Raw genomic sequence first — 21446 nt, 5'->3', positions numbered from 1 at the left:
ACAAATTTGAAATGGACAACTTTAAAACAACTTGAATTTAAATGAACAGAAATGGAAAGATGGACACCAGCACTGGGGCCGGAACGGGCCGACCCCCCCCTCAATATATGATATATTTATTGGGAGTATTTAATGAATACAATGCTCCATGGGTTCTGAGAACCAGATAATGTCCATGTACATATGAAAACAGTACCAAACAAATAGGCTCGGATTTCGATGAAGAAAACTCGAAGCAGAACGACCACTAGTGTGGTCCAATCGCTACGGTCCTGTGCTTTCACTGGACTCCGCGGAGAGCGCCTCACTGGTGTTCCGAGACCACGCACAAACAGGCGCTCTCGTACTAACGCCTGGCTCTCCCGATCTCAGCACCTTTGGACCGAGGTTTGCCAATACAGCTTGGACAACCCGGCACCGAACGGGTGTTGGCGTAGAAGGATGAATCCCTTCTCAGATTTAAACATAAAATGCTTTACTCAAATCTGAAAATCACTTACTTGTAGTTGGTTGATAGAAAACCAATACTTGTGGTTTGCTGAGGATGAAACCTCCCTTGTTGAAGAAAGAGTTGCCTCGTGTAGAACTATCAAGACAAGCACCACCACGAAAGGCCACAGCCGCCTGCTGTGAGAGAATGAGCACAACTTACTGGTGGTGGACGATGTCCTGAGGGTAGAGAAAATGGCAGCCTTTCAGTAGCCGCATGTGAGAGCAGCCACAACAGTCCTTGTGGAGGTGGAACCCACGTCTGAGTGCAGAGGAGAAAAGCAGCGCCAGTCTTCAAGTATGCTGCCGCCTGTGGGGGGTAGTTGCAGCCAGCCTGTAGAGGGGCAAGCGCAGCCGGCGGCAGAGGGTACAGCCTGTTGGAGGAGTCGCCTGTATAGGTGGAAAGAGAAGGCAGCCGCCTGCAGGGGTGGTTGCAGCCAGCCTGTAGAAAAGATGGCAGCCGCCTGCAGCAGCAAGCTCAGTCGCCTGTAGAGGGGCAGGTGCAGCAGCGGCAGCAGAGGGTACAGCCGTGTAGAGAGTGGTTTGCCCGAGTACAAGCGCAGCCTGAGGGAACCGATAACGATCGCCGGTTGATGAAAAATCAACGCCAGAAGAAAACGATGGCTCCACGCTTGAAGAAGGGAGTCTCTTTTAATAAATTAAGGTGGAGTTAACTATTGATAATACCCACGCATGCATGTGGGGGATTAGTGGGGGTTGGTGACCATGCCCACCCCCACACTCACTTAAAAGTGAGGCTCCCCACCTTGGCCCCTAAGTGGGTGCCCACTTTTAAATAAGTGTGAACCCCTAACCTTATAAAACAAAAGGGTTAGAATTTAAATATTAAAACAACAAGTACCATATACTTACCACCTGTTCACATGCACTGAAACTTGTCAGAATACAGGGCAGACTTCACGACTCACTGGCAGGCGTCCCCGCTCAGTAAGTAACACGTCAAGCAGGCAAACACACAAATACATGTCATGCGAAAACAGTTTCAAGCATACAAATCATGTGTGCATGTGCAAATAATAACATGGACATATCTCCCGTTCATGGAACATGTACAAAATATCTGTCGGCACAAAACTGGCACGACATAAAAACATAAAACCTGGTCTTCCTATGGAGTGACAGTCCCATAGGTAAGACACAGTTCCAGGCACGAGTTTCCCTATGGTGTGACAGTCCCATAGGTAAAACACGGCACGAATACTGGCTCTTCCATGGCGTGACAGTCCCATGGATCGAACACAGTCCAGGTCATACACGGGTGGCACTGGTCTGGCTCCCGTCCATACGACACCATCCTGCTAACACACGGGTGGCACCAGTCTGGCTCCCGTCCATGTCAGCAAAATACTGGCCTCTTCACACGAGACACTGGCCTGGCCTCAAGTGAACGAGACGCAAAAACTAGGAATGGACCAAATGGTCGGCCAATTGGTGACATGGAGTCACAATAAAAGCATTGGTGTGACGCTCTTTAGGGGTGAGGCGAGTTACCGAGGCTCCCCCACTTGCCGTTGTCAGAATACGCAGCGGAGATGATGACCAAATCTGGGAACATGAGAGCAAACGCAATGCAGAAAAAACAGCACAAGAGAGGGAGAGAGATAGAGGCATGTAACTCTGCTCGATATACACAAAGAAGATCCCGAATATGGTACACCATGTGGCAAGGGCTGTGGGGCCATTTTATATGGCCCCCATACAGCAGTCGGCCTGCTGTAGGCAGCCGACAGGACTCCAGAAGTGCCCACGACTGTAATCACCAATCGGCCAGCTCATAGGGGTGTCGGCCAGCACCAAGAGGTCCACGACTTGTCCACATACAGTCGGCGAGCACCACTAAGAGGACTGATGCAGTCAGCTACAACCAAGGACATCCTGCCACCTCAGGGCTGCCTCCCAAGCCACAGAAAAAATGGGGGAAAAATATGGGGAGTGAGGAAAAATGAGAACAACACCTACAAGGGCGGGCACACCCACAACAAAGGCCTTGGTGTCTACAGAAAGACAGGAGATGACTTCTAACACCCCCTCTCAACTCCTGGCTGTGAAACCAACCACAGGGAGCTGGGGTGCCGCCTGAGCAAATCCTGAGATAGCGACTTCGTGAAGAGGTCCACCGTACTGTCCTCCGTCGAACAGAACTCTAGCAAGATGTCATCAACAACGATCTATTCACGAACAAAGTGCCTCTGGATGACCATGGGTTCCTCCAGTGGAAGCCCAATCCTGCAATGCAACCTCTGCAACCTCACCACCTCACAAGCAGCATCACAAGCAGCGCAGTACTCTGCCTCTGTCGACGACAAGGCAAAAGATGACTACCTCTTACTGCTCCATAAAACTGCTCCTGGGCTTGAAGTAGATCTCCTCGTGTCCGGATCTCCTCCCCAATCTGAGTCACTCCAACCGTGGAGTCGGACTCCATCAATCAATCCCCCTCCTGTGTAAAAGAGTCCATGATCCTTCGCATGCCGTAGAAACCACAGGATACGCAATCTTGCCTCCCAAAGAGTCATCTGCAACCATGAGCTCAACTGCCTCATCAGGAAGCTCCCGTCCAATCTACTGTCAATCAACCAAATCAATGAACCATTCTGCTTCCGAGTCAAAGAGGCATCACACTGCTCACAAGGATCAACACCTGTTACGGTGCAAAGCCAAGTCTTGGAAACCTACTGAAGACCACGCAAGGCCTTCTGAAACCTGTCAACCACCCCCTTTGAATCCGGAACCACAAAGCCTGGAGAATCCACCTCCTTCTGCAAGTAGTCAACTGCCACCTGCCTGGCTTTTCGAGAGCTTCCCGTGGAAAGAACATCCTCATCTACAGGAATTTTTGTCCCGAATACTACGAGACATCAGAGCATAAGTTACCTGTTCAGTTTCCTTTGACTGACGAACACAAGAACTACCAACATCAGTACTGGAAAGTTCCTGCCAACTGCTGCCATCAACTGGTAAGCTATCCACCATCTGGTCCCGGAAAGCCTGCACCTGCAGTGTATCCACACGCCATTACCAGATTGCCACTCATCACAAACCTGAGGACCTGGGAGAGAGTGCTGAAAGCTTGTAAACTCCATTCTCCACTCCGCCTTTCCATACTACATGGCCTGTTGCCTTGTCCCCGGAGCAACAAAATGCTCATCAAACTCCACCCGTACGCCGTACGCCAGTCTTGCAAAGCACTGACAACAGATGAAAACCAAGTGACGGAACATACAACACCTGGGAGGAATGCTTCCCCCCTCTGCCATTGGGAACTATCTCCAACCTGCCCTCACTGTGAACTGGGATAGTGGATGTATCCCCAGTAAGAATGTGACCAGAATACCTGCAGAGATCCTGTAAATCTGAACGGGAAGGAGTCATGTGCCTGGAAGCACCACTGTCTAGAATCCACTCTTGAATGTCCATAGCGGCAAGTCCTCCAACCTCCTCTCTACATGAAGAAAATGAAACATCGATGTGCATCACCTCCAAGTGCACAAAAGCCGGAGTCTTCATGATTGCTCTGCTGAGGAATCTTCACCTTTCTCGGTCTTCCGCTTGGGACACTGCCTCCAATAGTGGCCTTTCTCGCCACAATCATTATAGGTCCCCTCTGCCTTTAGTTTCTCGCGGTCAGCGACGGACTTTTTCTCAGAAGACTTCTCCGATGAAGCCTTCCCTTTGCCCGTGTTACGGCCTTTCGACCGTTGGCCAGTTAAGGCCTCCAAACCTCCACCCTGAGGAGGGTTCATGAATCGTTCCTCTTGGTCCAAGACCATGGGCACAAGCTCCTCCCACGTGATGGTGCTGAGCGTGCCACTGGTAATCAAAGACGAGTAAAATGCTGAGTACTGAGAGGGCAAATGCGACAGCAACGTTATGGCCATGTCCTGTGACGATATCTCCTTCCCAGCGTGAAGAACTTCCTACTGAAGAGCCTGCAGCTTGTTAATATGCTCCCGCATCGTCAACGACTTTGCAGGGCTCATAACCCGCATCTGTAATTCCAAGGAAATCCTCTTCATGGGCGATACCCTGTTGTAAAGAGAAGCCAAATGCTGCCATATACATCTGGCCAGCGTCATATGCTTTACATGATTGATTACCTGCAGTGTGCATTTGAGGAAGATAAACGAACAGACCCTGGCGTTGACACGATCCCACATCTGTGCCTGTGCCTCCCGGTCCTTTCGGATCGACGGTAACTCCCCTTCCTCTACTTCCGGCCATGGAACCCCAACAACGATGAAATCAGCAAGGTTGTAAGACTCCAGAACAGATTCCATCATAACCTTCCATATGCCGTAGTTGTTCCCGTCCAACTGACAGTCCACCGGGAACGTGGGGAGTGTAGGGATCTTCACATGCCTCTCGGCCATCTCTAACAGATCTGCCATTGTAGGGATGTACTCTGAAAAAGGGTGGGTGCGTGGAAACAAAGAAGAACTTACACCTGCAAGTGGCTGTCCAGCAAATCAGCCCGCCGTCCTCTTGCTTCTCCTCTTCCCAAACAGTCCCGTACAGTGCACCAATCAGCAACACAACAGTCCCCCTCTTGCTCACACAAATCCCAAGAACTATCACAAGCCTAGGGCTCTGATACCATGTCAGAACACGCAGCGGAGATGATGACCAAATCTGGGAACACGAGCAAATGCAATGCAGAAAAAACAGCACAAGAGAGGGAGAGAGATAGAGGCATGTAACTCTGCTCTATATACACAAAGAAGATCCCGAATATGGTACACCATGTGGCAAGGACTGTGGGTCCATTTTATATGGCCCCCATACAGCAGTCGGCCTGCTGTATAGGCAGCCGACAGGACTCCAGAAGTGCCCATGACTGTAATATCACCAGTCGGCCAGCTCATAGGGTTGTCGGCCAGCACCAAGAAGGTCCACGTCTTGTCCACATACAGTCGGCAGGCACCATTAAGAGGACTGATGCAGTCGGCTACAACCAAGGACATCCTGCCACCTCAAGGCTGCCTCCCAAGCCACAGAAAAAATGGGAAAAATACGGGGAGTGAGGAAAAATGAGAACAACACCTACAAGGGCGGGCACACCCACAACAAAGGCCCTGGTGTCTACAGAAAGACAGGAGATGACTTCTAACAGCCGTGTCCTTACCATCTTTGGGCTTGGATTGGCTACCCTTGTCTTTACCTTTCTGCTGCCCCTATTGTTGAGTCCTAGGAACTCTTCCGCATCTCGAGGATTGTAGCAAGACAAACTGCATCTGAAAGATCACGGGGCTGATGTGCACGCACGTTTGTGTGCAAAGACGGTTTCAAACCATCCACAAATTGCTCAACCTGCTCCAACCATTGGACAGTCCCTGGGAGCATAAGCAAAAGCGTCCAAAAACGAGGGAGATAGTTGGTTATTGATTCACCCTGTTTCTGCATTAAACTCTTCCACTGTTTCTTCAATTCATGCTCGTAATCTACGGGAATAAACTGCTTCAAGACCGCTTTGCGTCAATCATCCCAGCAAGTCACAGAGTGGTGCCTAAGGCAGTCTTCCTACCACAAAAGAGCAGCGTGACAAAGCAGTATGCACCAAATGGAGTGAAAAATATCTGAACCACCTGTTGTTGCCAACGTAGCAGCCATCTCGCAGGTCCAGCTGGTTACGACTTCTTTGTCCATATGTATATGCGTATATAGTAGATTAGGGAAATCTCTTTCTTGTCTATTATGTTTGTCTAAGTTCATTAAGTCAAGCATCTTTGGGTTAATTTGTGATTAATTGCACTATTCTGATCTTAAGTCTTTTGCTTCTCTTACGGGGCCCCTCTTTGCTTTCCAAACCTTAAAGTAGAGGACATTAGAGTTTGGCCGTTCCCTTTGCAGTTTACAGTACTCTAGGTCAGATTGTTGTGAACATGATTTGGAGCTCGGGGGGGCTTCAATGACGTCATGGTAATAGGTTGGTTTTTCCAACTCACAAGAGGGTATTCTTGTAGCATGTTCCACATTGAGCAGATGCCTTTTTTGGAGGAGCGTTTCTTGCGCGGGGGGGGGATTCACAAGGTTTGGGAAAGCACCTTTTAGTCTCTTGTGAATTGCATGTGTTCAATTGAAGAAACAAGGAAATCGTACTGGCTGAGTTTTGGGTTTATGGATGTTTATAACAAGTAAACGTTCTGTTATGGTGTGGGATGTGTTGTATTGGCCTCGAAAAAACGTAAAATTCAGTGGAGGAACGGATATCTTTAGAGATTCTGGAACCAAATATAGATCCTCAGGTGGCTGTCATAGCACCGATCCCAATTGATCCAGTTTGATGCTTTTGTTAGTGTGCCACGACTCTAGTGTATTCATCTCATAGGGCCAATCTATAGAAAACTTTGTCTTGACTAGATGGCTTGCGGCTCTTTTGAGATTTGAGCTACCACCTCTTCTGAGTGTTAAGGATATGCTACTCTATGACGGTCTCACCTCTTTTGAATTGTCCAGATCCAAGGAACTCCCACCTCCATGGTGATCCATCATCTTGATGACATAGACTTTACCTCTGACCAGCTACATGGGGCACAAACTTTATATATCATGCTGGCTAGACATGGATTATGTATCGCCTTGACTAGACATGATATACATTATATTTTGGCTAGGCATGACATATCGCATGATGATTGAGCATAATGATGTGCCTTTACTTAGCTAGGATTCTCATCTCTAATGAGATCAATGCCATGACTTGTTGAGAGTGTGTAAGATCTTATTGTTGTCCAGACTTTCGAACCTTTGGTTCCATTAAATTGACATTCTTTGGGCACTATACATTTTTGTCTTGTAGTTGTGATCTTTTATTTTGTTTCTTTCCAATGCCAATGGCTGACTATGCACAAAGATGTCTGGTATTCGAATTCTAATGTGATGTGGGTGGCATCATCATGACAGGACCCTGCTGACAAGAGGCGGATAGTATGTGACAGCAAGCTCCAAGAGTTGTTTGGATGTGAAACTTTCAATGGGTTCGGTATGGCCAAGCATTTGTCTCCTCATTTTATCAAGGGTTGACACCTATACTTTGGCACCTATACTTTATCAAGGGTTGACACCTATACTTTGGCCATTATCTCTAAATCCTCAGTGAAGTTATGTAGATAGTTATGTTTGCAAGCCCTTCTTACTGTTCCTCCCCATGAAGACACTTCGAGTTTTCAGAAGTGAAGGAACTTCCAGCTTGGACTCTGATACAGTGTTGACTGTTCTTAGACTTCTGACCACCTCACTCATGCTTGCAAAGAAAGATGACGTGGTGCTCTGTTTCTCAGGAGAGCGAAACACAAACTCCCATGTCTTACCTTCTGATTGGCAGGAGTAACACAGGGATTACTTTAGCTGATGATAGGGTACGGGGAATTCCATTCTTGTGCTTCAAAAAAGTTCATTTAGTTGTTTATGTTGATGCACTTTTAACATTTAGTTGTAAGCTCCTTTGTTTGAAGTAGATTTATCAGGCATGCCCTTCTGCAATTGTTAACGAGAATGCTTGTGAAACATATGACATTTGAGTTTTTTTTGGATTTCACAGCCTAGCATGAGCTTGGGGACTGTTTAAAGCTTTTAAAAATATTCTGCCTTCCCTCTGTAGGGCAGGGGCTCGAGTGCTTCGATTTATAGCTTAAGGTAACAAGGTTGAAATTTTGTGTATTTGGGCATACAAGTTCTCTTCTCAAAACAAGGCTCTAAGCTCCAACTAGCTCTCCCCAAAACTCTTTAGTATGCCTCACCTTTGGGTGTCCTCATCAGGTTTGTGTCCATCCAAATGATGGAGATGTGGAAGTTTGTAACCTTGCCTCAAAAGCAAGGCTTTGCTTAATGTAATTGAAAGTAATCACTGTTTTCGTCATTGAATGGCTTTTAAACGCCTCTTGTTTGAACATGTACGTGAGTTGAGGACTTGACGGCGGTGGTGATGAAGGAAATAATAAAAAATCAATCACCCACCCGTATGCCTATTTGGACACTCTTTTGTGCCAAAAAACATTGTGCAAACATTCGGATTTCATGCATCAAATCTTAGGCCAAGTGAGCCATTCATAAAGTGAATTTTGGCAAACAAAATGAAAGGGAGGCCATTGACATTTGAGAAAGGCAGTGTCTTTATTTCACCATGGTATCTTGTTAAAAATTAGATACTCTTATCTTAACATTTCAATGGCACAGTTTTATATAGACGTTGGATGATGAGTGAAAGTTCCACTAGTTTCAATTCATCATCAGCTTTATGCTATATAATACGTCAGAATGATACTTACTTTCTTGTTGATTTTGCTCCACTATTTTTGTTTTATTTCTATGCTTAGTAGGGAAAGACACATTCTATTTCTTTTGATGGACACTCCTAAATCATGCCCTTAAAACTAAGTGCACATGAGCATGCTTCGAGTTTGCTTTGCTTCAACTTGTACAAACAAATCCAATGCTCAAGTCTCACTTTCTAAGCTTATTTTTCACATTGCTACCTTTCAGGTATAAATATCATTGACTATTCTACAACAAATATCCTAATGCTTACAAAGACATTCTCTAGAATCTGGAAGAGGAATTGGTTATAGCTTTCCAAAATATTTATGTGCTCATTGGTGTGTTTTAGTGAAAATTATAGAAAGAAAGCTCCATGGTGGGTTTCTCTTATGCATGTGTAATGATTGGCTGATCTAATCTTGCACCCTCACGCCTAGGTAATAACCAACAATGATGTACTAAAAGTTTTACCAAGGGATTATACAAAGTTGGATTGTATGGTTGGAAAGGTCGATTCATATACGCATTTTATAGGATCCCAACCATTACACCTAATGTGAAAGCTAACACAACCATACGTACAAGGCATGAATGGTCAAGTAGCCAAGCAAAGGGCAGTTCTCACAGAAATTGTTATCCAGCATAAACCTTGGAATGCAATAAGTTAGGGAGACTGAAACAACCTCATAGGATTATAGATCACCCATGTGCCAATGCATAATGAACTTCAAGGAGGAGCATATGGTGGTAATTATATTTTGCATGCTGTATGTGTAACATGAATAGCATATGCCCAAGCTGTGTGAACTTGACAAATATTAGATGTTGGGAGACAACCATCCTCATTAACACCACTAAGGGCAATACATAGCACCATTGATAAGCTAAAACATTGAAAGCCATGAATTGGACATTGAAAGCATTATAGATCTCTATGGGCGTGATAAAATTGAAGTTATGAACCTGAACTGTTTTTTCATACCTTTTAAAGTACTGAGCAGAATCGCTTCTAAGCACCAAAATAAAAAAAAGTAGTGCATGTGTTAATTGCAATGGTTTGCATGCTATTCAGCATACAGGTGATGGATATGAGTTAGAGCTAGCACTAACTACACTTAAAACATGGTTAAGGAAGATCTGCAATTAGGTGCCACCCATTATATCTAATATTAATGTGATCAGACGTGCTACCTTCCAAGTAGACAGAAACAAGTTGCAGAATGGCATTTGTTAATGGTCTCTTAGCTGCCAATGAATCATTAACTCTACAGATTTAGATTGTTATTTAAGCTTACAATGGGCTCCATTAGCAATCGAAATAAACCAGGTAGTCTATTAGAGAAAAAAGATTTATACTTAGGTCCCTGTTAGAGAAAAATATTTACATACAGGTTCAGTATGATTAGTAGAAATTATCCTTGAGAAAAAAAACTAATGGGATTAGTGCGGTGGCTTTATACGATTAAATCTCTTCATATTCGACAGTTTCCAATAAGCATCATAGATTGCTTATTAGCAAGATGCTCAAATGAATGAATATATATATATATATATATATATATATATATATATATATATATATATATAGCGATGAAAATTCATTGCTTGCTTAATTAATTAAGTTTAAGCAGTCTAATTAGAGTATCGCTTACTTTCTCTTTCTATCTTGTTAATATAATTTTAAGCAATTTAATTAGAGCTCCTTAGAAACAAAGAGTAATCACTTACCCTCTTTCTATCTTTTCCATTGGCATGGAGCCTTTTAACCTAGTTAGTTCATATTGAGGACCATGCATATGCCAATAGGAGCACAAATGTTTCATAGCTTAAATGTTTGCTTGAAGGAATAATCATTTAAAGGAGGGATTAGGATCGAAGGCATGTGGCCATGAAGAACATCCATGATAACATCAACACTTCAGGTAAAAACAACGATAAAGCCCTCTTCACAACAAGAGGCAGATGAAGATTAAATAATCAAAGAGGATGAGGAAGACATAACAACTATTAGCCCAACTAAAACAACAACAATGATCAAGGTACTTATTCTTCTAATGGTAGAGGTGGCTATTCCACTAGAGGTAGAGGAAGAGGTAGAACATCCTATAACTCCATTCAATGTTATTACTATAAAAAATATGAACATTTTGATAAAGACTGCAGGAAAAAGCAAGCTGATGTAAAGGGGAAAACAGTCAGCTATGCTGAAGGTGGAAGCTCTCAAAGTCTCACAACTGCCAGCACTTTTGTCTCTATTGAAGAGATCACAGAGGCCAATCATGTAGACCATGGTAGCAAGCAGGAACCATGGTGTGGATTGATAGTGGGGTAAGCTCCACATGACTTCTCATGCTGAATATTTTTCTAAGTTGGATTCTACTCATAAGGGTTTGATTTATACTACAAACAACACTCCTAATTCTTTCACATAGGTAAAGGAGAAGTTTCCCTTAAGCTGAACACATGGTAAAGGAAGCAGCTTGGAGATGTCCTCTTCATGCTTTCATTCACCCCAAGAACTTAATCTTAATAGGAGCCATGGTGGATACTGGCTTCAAAGTGGAATTTGAAGGTCAACAGTGCCTGATTAGAGATCCTCAACACAGCTCTACTACAAGGTTGTCAAAAGAGGTCAAAAGCATGAAAAAGTCTTCAAGTTGAGTGGATCATTAGAAAATTTGATAGCAATGTATCGTGATAGGTCAGCCTCCTTACCTCCATCATAATTATGACATAAAAGGTATGGTCACTTGAATTTCAATAGCCTATGTCTGCTAAAGGTATGGTTTTGGGCATACCATCCTTGCAAAAAGTTGATAAAGTATGTGAAGCCTATTGCATTGGCAAGCAGTCTAGACCACAATTTTCTAGAAGCACAAGTAGAGTAAGAGGAGTCCTTGACCTCATTCACATAGATGTTTGTGAGTCAGCCCACACTCCTTCACTTGGTGGTAATACATACTATGTTTCCTTCATAGATGATTACTCTAGATATACTTGGGTTTTCTTCATGAAATCCAAAGCTAAAGTATTTCGCATTTTCAAAGAATTTCATGTTATGGTTCAGAATATGACAGGCAGAAGCATCAAGGTCCTCAGGTCAGAGGTGAATACCTCTTATCATCAAAAGATTTCAACAAATACCTTCTTGAGCATGGTATCAAAAGGAAGCTGTCTTGCAGAGCTATACACCTCAGCAAAATGGAGTTACTGAGAGGAAGAACATAGTTCTATTTGAGTCGGCCAGGTGTATGCTAAAGGAGAAAAACCTCTCCAACACTTACTGGGCTGAAGCTGTCAACACAATATGTTACTTAATGAATAAATCCCCAAACTGAAGCCTTTCATGGACTTAAGCCTTAGGTACATCAACTCAGAATATTTAGCTATTTAGCTTTTTCTCATATTCTAGATGCAAATAGGAAGAAGCTTGATGTGACAAGTCAAGAAAGTGTGTTTGTTGGATATAGTAGTGAGCATAAGGCTTAAAATCTCTATGATCCAATAAAAAAGGAAACATTTATGTCACGGGATGTGATCTTTGGATGAGACTGTCAGTTGGACATAAGCTCATCCATTAGATGCAGGAGGTCTATCAGAGACATAAGGCATCCCCAAATATTAACATATCATAGAGGTAACAATTCAGACTTTGAAAAAATAAATTATGCTCTCTTAACATCACTGATGCAGCATGATGAACCCCTCTTCTATGAGGATGCTTGTGATAAGAAAGAATGGACAGGTGCAATGGATAAAGAGATGATTGCATTGCACAAGAATCACACTTGGGATCTGTGTCCTCTTTCACCCAATAAGAAAGCCATAGGCTGCAAATGGATTTACAAGCTGAAGTACAACAAGGCAAGAAAGATAGACAAGTACAAAGCAAGACTTGTGGCTAAAGGTTTTTCTCAAAAACAGGGGGTTGATTATGAAGATACCTTTGCGCCAGTAGCCAAGATGAATTCCAATAGGTTAGTCCTTTCTCTAGACTCTCTTCACAAGTGGAACTTGGGGCAAATGGATGTCAACAATGCCTTCCTTATGGCTAACTTGAGGAAGAAGTCTACATATAGCAGCCTACAAGTTATGTCAAAGCAAGAAAAGAGCATCTTGTTTGTAAGCTACAAAAGAGCTTGTATGGCCTGAAACAAGCTCCAAGAGCATGGTATGGCAGAATTGATGAGCATCTCAAAGCTCAAGGGTTCTAAAATAGTAATGCAAATTATAATCTCTACTACATGGTGAAAGGGTAGGGCATTGTTCTTGTTCTTATGTATGTTGATGATCTGATTTTGACAGGAAGTAATGTAGCCATGGTTGTAGCTGTTAAATCCAAACTCTCAACTAAGTTTGAAATGAAAGATCTTGGATACTTGTACTGTATCCTTGGGATTGAAGCAAGTGGAAGAGAATGTAAGATTCCTCCCCAGCCTCTAAAGATGTCAAGCATCTTCCCTTGTAATCAAATCCCTCAGATATGAGTGATATGCTGTGATAGATTAGGCACAAAAGGTTGATCTACCTTTTTCTTCCCTTTACGTGATAAATGTGTATCTACGTCTACTCCTCAATCTGCCTGACCATGGACTAACACTAGATCCACTACTAGAGGACTCTCCAAGTCCACTAAGCACTTGTGATTTCTTCTCTACATGTGGTGCAACATTAGTACTTCTTACATCCACATCTTCTATTGCCTTCATTGTTGGTGCATACTAACTACTCATCTCATCAAAGACAACATCTCTTCTTACGCGCATCACGAGTGGTAGGGTTATAACATCTACAACCTTTTTGCTCCAAAGCATAACCAATGAAGATGAACTTGTCTACCTTTGGATCCAACTTTGTTCTCTATTCTTCGCGAACATGCACATATGCAATACACCCAAACACTTTCAAGTGAGACACATCCGGTTTATGCCTATAAACTTCTGTTCAAGTATCATACTATATGAATAGCTACAATGGGGATCATGTTTGTAATGTACATAGTAGCTGCTACTACTTCTACCCCAAAATAATGTGGTATATTCTTTTCACACATTAAGGCACGTGCTACTTCTACAATGTGCCTATTTTTTCTTTCTACGACATCATTCTGCATCATTCTGTTATGGAGTGTACCTGCATGTAAACTATCTCTTGATTCCTTGCTTTCTCAAGAAATCACTAAACTCATTGGATAAATACTCTCCCCCACCATCTGATCTCAGGAATTTTATTTATATGCCTTTTTCATTCTCAACCAAGACTTTAAATCTCTGAAAGTGAGCAAACACCTCACTTTTCTCCTTCATGAAATAAACCTACACTTTCTTGGTTTGATCATCAATGAATGTAACTTAATACCTGCACCTGCAAAATTGTTGCAGTCTTGGATGGTCCCTATACATCTGAATGTATAACATCTAATGGCCTTGCAATGACATGCTTATCATGTGGAAAATCATGTTTGGTGTGCTTACCAAGCTGGCATGCTTCACGTACTTTACGCATACCATCAACCTTAAACTTTAGCAAACCTACAATAATATTTTGGGCCTGCATAGACTTCAGTCGGTTGCTGTATATTCGCATGATCAATGCGCGTATGTCATATGTCAATATCTGTAAAATGAAACTTGTTCTATGTGTGCAAACATGGTTGACTTTACCTTAGGCATGTTCACATCTAAAGTAAACATCCTACCATTTCTAAAGTAAACATCCTACCATTTCTATTACCCTTTACAACTAAGCAAAAGTGGTTTTAAACCTCACTTGCAGACCCTGCTCAACCATCTATCCAATAGAAACCAAGTTCTTTGTAATATTTGTTCCCGTGCCTCTAGACTTGCCTCTTCTACTTTTGTATGATTACTCTGTTGCTCTACGAATCACATTGGAATGTTGCTGTCATAATTTTGGTTTCCATGTCAGCTACCATCTTGGCCTCTACCTGAATTGGAGTAGAATGACTGATCTAATGTGTTCTTGCTTTGTGAAGAAGAGTCCTCACCTACTATAGAGACTTTTTTGATCAACATAGATACTAAGTCTTGAAAGTTGGGAACATTCTCTCTCACTACAATGGACGTCTCGAATGGCTTGTACTCTTTGCCAAGCCCATTCAGACATGCTCACTAAATTATCATCTTCACTAACACATTGATAGACCTAAGGGATTCAACAATGCCCTTGATCTTTAAATATTACTCATTGAGAGGACATGCTTTTCTTCTCCACAGTATGTAGCTCTTATTTTAGTTGCAGTTTACTTGCCTTTGTGTTGGTCTGGAACATCTATACTAGATTCTGCCGTGCAATTAATGGAGTGTTGGCATCTTGTATGTATCTTATCATTGTGTCTATAACACTGATTGAAAGCCAATACATGACTTTCCTTGTACCCTAGTTCCAGTCCTTGAATGCCTTTACGTCTACTGGAGTGAAATTCTCTTCGGGTAACTTTGGAGGCTCCTCATTGTCTTCTTCGACATAGTCCCAAAATCATTTACCCATCAAGATATTGGTCATTCTAAAAGCATGGAAGTTGTTCTTGTTCTAGCTTCTTGCTGACAATAATCTGATTGATTTCATGAGACATGTTTTCCTATAAGTAGAAACCTACAAATAAATAACTTATGTATGCAACCTATAACACAACAATATCTTCTTTGATTGTTGTAGCGTTACTTCAGCATCATTTATATGTCATCAGATGTGCCCAGAGTACATGTACATACACCTAAGATCAGTAATATATGACCAGAGTACATGTACATACACCCAAGATTAGTAATACATGTGCAAACATTGTCTGCACTCCCAAAATGCAGTGTGGGTACTACAGTAACAAGATTTTGACCTGAGATAATTCTCAACCAGAATTTTCCAAAACTACCAAAAATACCTTGTAGTGATGACTGAATGGAGATTGAAACGTGCCTGAAATGTGATTTTGGCTGCCAAAAGTATTGTGCACCACACAGGCACCTCCAAGCCTCTAAAGATAGCTCCTCAATCAGAGATGTGCTCCCAGAGCTACCCAAGGGGTGTTGTACCTAAATAAGAAGGGGAAGAGATGATGCTCTTACCCGTGTAGTACCGCTTCCTTACTTACTTTGTTCTTGCCTCCTTAGCTCTCACACAAACCGGAGCTCTGATACCATAAAGAGAATGCGGGGGAGAGGGAGAGCTTGAGTTTCTTCACACACACACAAGAGGGAGCAAGACACAAGAGAGAGTAAGACACAAGAGAGAGATGGATGGCTGAATTCTCTTCTCTTCTCTACAACCATATAAGAAGATAAGAGTACATACTATAAGGGAAAGTAATCTCCTAATAACATACAATGGTCAGTCCATAGTGTGAACTCAGCTATATGAGCTAGTGCTATAATTATGCCATAACTCTAGTACTCTAAAGTGGCTGTCACCACATAGCCTACCATCCAATGGTGGTGACATATCAACCATAATCTCACCAACTATGCTAGTGGCATATGTGCATAAGCTATCACCTAGGTGGGCCATTAACGTCCACAACACTAGTTGAGCTCAATATCTCAACATTGATGGCCAAGCTAGGATGAGCTCCTAATTAAAAGATCAAGAGCAAAGAAGCCAAGAGTGAAGACCACAAGGAGAGCCCTATACATTCCTCCAAAATGACATTAGCACTAACTCATATTAAAGAGTAGAGTGTGTAGGAGATGAGGTACTAGGAATCCTACTCACCACATCATGAATCTCCAAAAGAATCCACAACAACTGATCTACCTGAAGTTGCAGCTACTCTCCCAGAAATGCCGATGGTGGAACTAGAGATATTAAGGGAGATCTAGAGGAGTAAGGCTAAGCAGCATCTCAAGGTCTCATAAGTGAACCTTTCAAACTAGATGGATTAATTACCAAAGTCCAAACCATAGCAGAAGATGGACCCTATACTACGAGGAAGCACGAATGTGAAAAGAACACTCAAGTAAGCTCTGGAGGATAAGGCCAAGTTAGCAGTGAAGTGGCAAAGGTAGGAGCAAGAGAAAAAAAAAGAAAAATCATACAAGCCACTCCTAGTCCAATTACAAGAGATGGACACACATGCTGTTGTAATCTAATGTGTTTCTATGCCTTACTAGGCATGCCACAGAGGTGTCTCAAAGCCCACATACATGGCAAGGGGATTCTCAACTGCCTCCACCCAAAGTATAATAGAGTAGAAGAGTACTTGTAAACAAGGCGATAATAAAGATTATGAAATGGAATCTTATGTCTTCAACTTAAGCATTATCTCAACCTAAATGATGGAATGTAACTATCATATGTAGGCCTCTGCCAACATGGTCCTCAAAAGATATGCTTAAAGCCTAGAAAGGGAGAACAAGAAAGCCAAGGCACAGTTGTGGATAAAAATAAGGAGTTGGAGGACACTAACCAAGGACTCAATGCAAAGATCCAAGACCTCCTCCAACAATTGGCAGGCCATAAATAAGAACTCATGCAAGACAAGGAAAATCAACGAGACATCTATTGATCTAAGTAGAAATCATCAAAGAACAACTTGCAATCGAGGTCACCAATTTGAAAGCCAAAGCTCATGGACCTGCTTCTTGAAGTACAGAACAAGCTTAGTAATGAGGAGGACGGCTTCAAGCACTTTAAAAGAGGCTAGAAGAAAAGGAGAAAGAGTTGCAGGCCATGAAAACCGAATTAAAAGCTCACACAACAGCTTTGAAAGGCAAAGTAACTTAAGCTAAGGAAATTTATAAGCTTACTTGCACCAATTATGACATCTAGGTGAATGATCTCAAAGGATCCCTGCAGGCTTTGTAAACCAAAAAAGTCAGTATGCTTCAAAGCCGCCAGTATAGGTGATTTTCCATCTCAATGAACAAATCCTCGATGCTCACATAATCATTGCAAGATTCCAAGTAGAGGTCAATATCCTCACAAAAAAGAGGGAGATGAGTTGAATCTTGCCAACGATGAGAGGAAGAAGTGGCCAAAGCACCGAGGGCATAAGAGGAAAGGCTGATAGCTCTCCAACAACATTTTAGCCATTAAAGCAAGCCTACTGAAGGCGAAGATGATACCTACGATAAGCTAGTAGAAAGGATAGCTCCTCTAGTTGACCTTTGAGTTAGTGAGGAACTAACAGAAGGGGACCTAGATTAATAAATTAAAATACTACTAGATATATAGACCCCACAGTCATTATGGTTGTCTTTGATGGGAATATAGAGCAAAGGGAGAGGAAATCACTATATATATATATATATATATATATATATATATATATATATATATATATACATATCCCCTACATCTCATTGTCTTTAATTTTTTATCTTGGTGTAGAATACTAATAAATTCCACTAACTTTATTGAAGGTGAGCAACTCTTAGAACTCATGAAACCTATTAACATTAATTATTTTATTGCCCCCTTCCCAAGATCCAAAAAGCCTAGAGTGGATGCTCACACATGAGTGGGTAGAGGCATGGGACATATTAACATCTGCTTCTACATAATGCCAAACTTACCATCATTACGGTATTCTAAAACTTCTTGATATCATATGTGCATATCTAAATACTCTCCTCACATCACACTTGTTTATGATTTTGATCCAATGCACATCGAATACCCTACATTCCATGAGGAAGAGGATCTACACACCTTTCATGATTTCTTCATCTCTAAGAAGTCTCCACCACCTTCCAATGATGGGGATAAGGATAATCATGAAGAAGATGAGGACCACACCTACCTAGTGTTTAGTCCCGTAACATCGTACTTATGAGTATTTATGGTAATAAAGAGAAAGGGGACACTTGTTGAAAATCCTAATATGGGATTGATCATGGTGATTAGCATAGATTAAGCATAAAGATTAAGGTGGATTAAACCACACCAAGAACTCCATGAGAGAGAGAGAGAGAGAGAGAGAGAGAGAGAGAGAGAGAGAGAGTAGCACACGCAACAATACTCTATTGCATATGATATATGAACCATACAAATGAAAGGCTTCTAATATAGATAGCCATTGACCCAATCTCCTTTACACATCATCATGCCATATGGAAACTCCTTTTCCACATTCTTTTATGTGGCTTGCACCATTCACACAATATCTTATGTGGTATTCTTATCTTTCCACAATATCTTGCACTTCTAGGGTGCGTTCACACACTCAACCAAATAACCCAAGCTTTAGTTTACGTTGCACATTTCAACACCCCTCCCCTCAATGTAAACTCAGGTGTGTGATCTAATCATCTCTCAATTTGACCAACTCATCTCTCACCCCAACAATTTGGCATTACCAATCTCAACACTCCCCCCTCAATGAAAATTGGAGTGTTCAACAAGTGTGTGTGTGCATATGTCTAGCCAACCTAGACACCTCAAGTCCATTTCGAGCACCATTTTTCTCAAGCAAAACCACCCAAGTGCTTTTTAGACACCCATGTGCATGAGAAAAGAAACCAACCCATAAAGTGCATCGCCCATACGTGTACAACTCAACGCACACCACATTATAAACATTTTAAGCTCTTCGGGCGCTTGAGAAAAGGACCCTCATAAATGGGGTGAGAATACAATCAATTTTATGTGATAGTGCAAAGGCAGAGAATTCATCACAAATGTGAGAAATTACATCCATTTTATGCATCATCATGCACGCACCCATAAAAAATAGTGGTCACAAAAGAAACTCCCAGCTTTCTATCTTTAGCCGAGATTCGCTTTCGTGTATAAGGCAATTGAGATCCTCAAGGAAAAAATACAAAAATTTAGGCCGCAAGACATCTCAAGTGTGAATAGTGGGTGAATTCCTAAGAGCATGTAAATGGGGGCTTAGTTTGGGTCCCTTCAAATTGCAAATTTCAAACCCTTATATATTAGGGTTTTAAACAAGTGCCACAAAATAATAAAAATAAAGATCATTATAGCTTCATTCACCATTGTCAATCTTCTTCTATTCAGCAGCACGACCACTTTTTTCTGCACAACCACGAACTACGGCAAGGGATCGTGGAACACCACTAGGGTTGCTCTGCAAAAAGTAGCTATTCTTTCTTGCCTCTAGTTTTTCAAATCCTCAATCCTTCTCCTCTCTTCATCTTCCTCTCTTTGCAAGCCTGTAGTTTCTCGGCCCTTAACTGTGCATCTGCTTAGTGGATTTGCCCTCCCTAGTACTTTTTCTTTCCTCTCTCTAGCATCTCCTTCATTGCTTTTGCCTTGGCTTCCCTCCTAGGAACTTCCTTGAAGCTTGTTTTCTTCTTTGATCCCATGGCAACCTAGGGCTAGCATAATATGTTGCTAGGCTTGAGCTTTGCTGATCTTGCAGCTTCAAATGTCTTGACAAAACCTCCCCCCATGAGGTTCTTGTAGTCACCAATTTGGCTACCATGAGCTCCATAATGAACTTCAAACATGCATTCTTCTCTAAGGGTTCTCTCATAGGTTTCTATTTTGAAACCATAGGTGCAATTAACCATGAAAGCTATCATTGGCTTCCACACAATTCGCTCATCTTCCATGAGTAACTCAACAACACTACCCTCTTTTTGGTGTGTTAAAGATGGGTTGTACTCCTCCTTAGTTAAAGATGGGCTATACTCCTTAGACCTCAACTTATCCCTTACTTGGACAATGTTGCACCTCCACACATGTTGGGGGGGAGGGAACCACCATTTCCATCAGCTTATCACTTGTACATAGACCATTTGGTGTTGTATGTCTCCCTGATATAGCAATGTTTAGCTCTAGTATGGTGCTACTATTTTTTTTATAGTGGTTGACTACTTATCCAATTTACAAGCTTGAGCTCTATGTAACCGAATCCATGTGTTAGCTTATAGTAAACTTGAGCTTTCAATAGTCACAATTATTGAGGTGCTGGTGGCTTTTGATGTGTTTCTTGTGCTCTTTTGACTCATTCTTACCTATTTGTGATGGCCTTTTGGGAATTTAGAGTTTAGTGCAGCCATCATAATGGCCTTCAATGGCTAACAAATTCTTGGACACTCAACATTGATTTGACTTCATATTGTTGCATCATGGTGTCTTCAGTTGGAGAGGTTGGGTTAGATATTTTCATGGCTGTTAAGGAGGAGGTTTTGTTGAGAGGATAGAGGTTTCAATAAAAATGATAATTTCCATAGGCAAGGTGGTTAGTGGGTTCCTTCACAAGGTATAACAATGATCTATGGTCAATGAAAAGTGCAAATCTAGTAGCCAATAGGTAATGTCAATACTCCTTTATTACCACATACACCATGGTTAACCCTTCACCTTTCCATTGTATCGTCGTGATGTAGTTCGTATGTGCATCATTTAATTACTTATTTGCAAAGTAAACTTGATATTCTAGTTTATTTTCTCTCCAAGTTGTCCAATGCATACCCAATGGTAAATTTTTATGCATCAATATGATCCCAATTGGGTACTCTTCCTGGGGGGGATTCACTCTTAGAAAACTTATGATATCATGTGAATGTACAAGAGGGTTTTTTTTTAAAATGAGACATAAGCTTATAAGGTAGGGGTAAGTCCATGTATTTAGGTGAATACTAAATCTTAAATTTAAGTTAGGGGGGAGGGGGTCTTGGGGGGGATTTATAGTGTTGATTTCCTAGTACTTAGCATCTATTTCTTGGTACCATGTATGAAGTACTTATGTTTGCTCA

At 42.0% G+C, this 21446-nt stretch overlaps 1 protein-coding gene across 3 annotated transcripts in view; it reads left to right on the top strand.

Annotated features, from left to right (window-relative positions):
* Positions 1-8560, top strand: part of LOC147623641 (uncharacterized) — a 33635-nt gene extending 25075 nt beyond the window's left edge. The window contains exons 5-7 of one of the 3 annotated variants that reach the window (XM_086820220.1): positions 7411-7525; positions 7788-7865; positions 8048-8560. In XM_086820220.1, the coding sequence (XP_086676346.1) occupies positions 7411-7525; positions 7788-7837 (165 nt within the window). In that variant the 3' untranslated portion in view covers positions 7838-7865; positions 8048-8560. The other 2 variants (XM_086820221.1, XM_086820222.1) reach the window with 2 other exon arrangements.
* The last annotated feature ends 12886 nt before the right edge of the window (positions 8561-21446 follow it).

Source organism: Cibotium barometz, chromosome 26 (genome assembly GCF_041138505.1).
Source record: "Cibotium barometz isolate CiBa-2024 chromosome 26, ASM4113850v1, whole genome shotgun sequence".
NCBI lineage: Eukaryota > Viridiplantae > Streptophyta > Polypodiopsida > Cyatheales > Cibotiaceae > Cibotium > Cibotium barometz.
The sequence above is the reverse complement of the archived record's forward strand: the minus strand, read 5'-3'. Positions and strand labels throughout refer to the sequence as shown.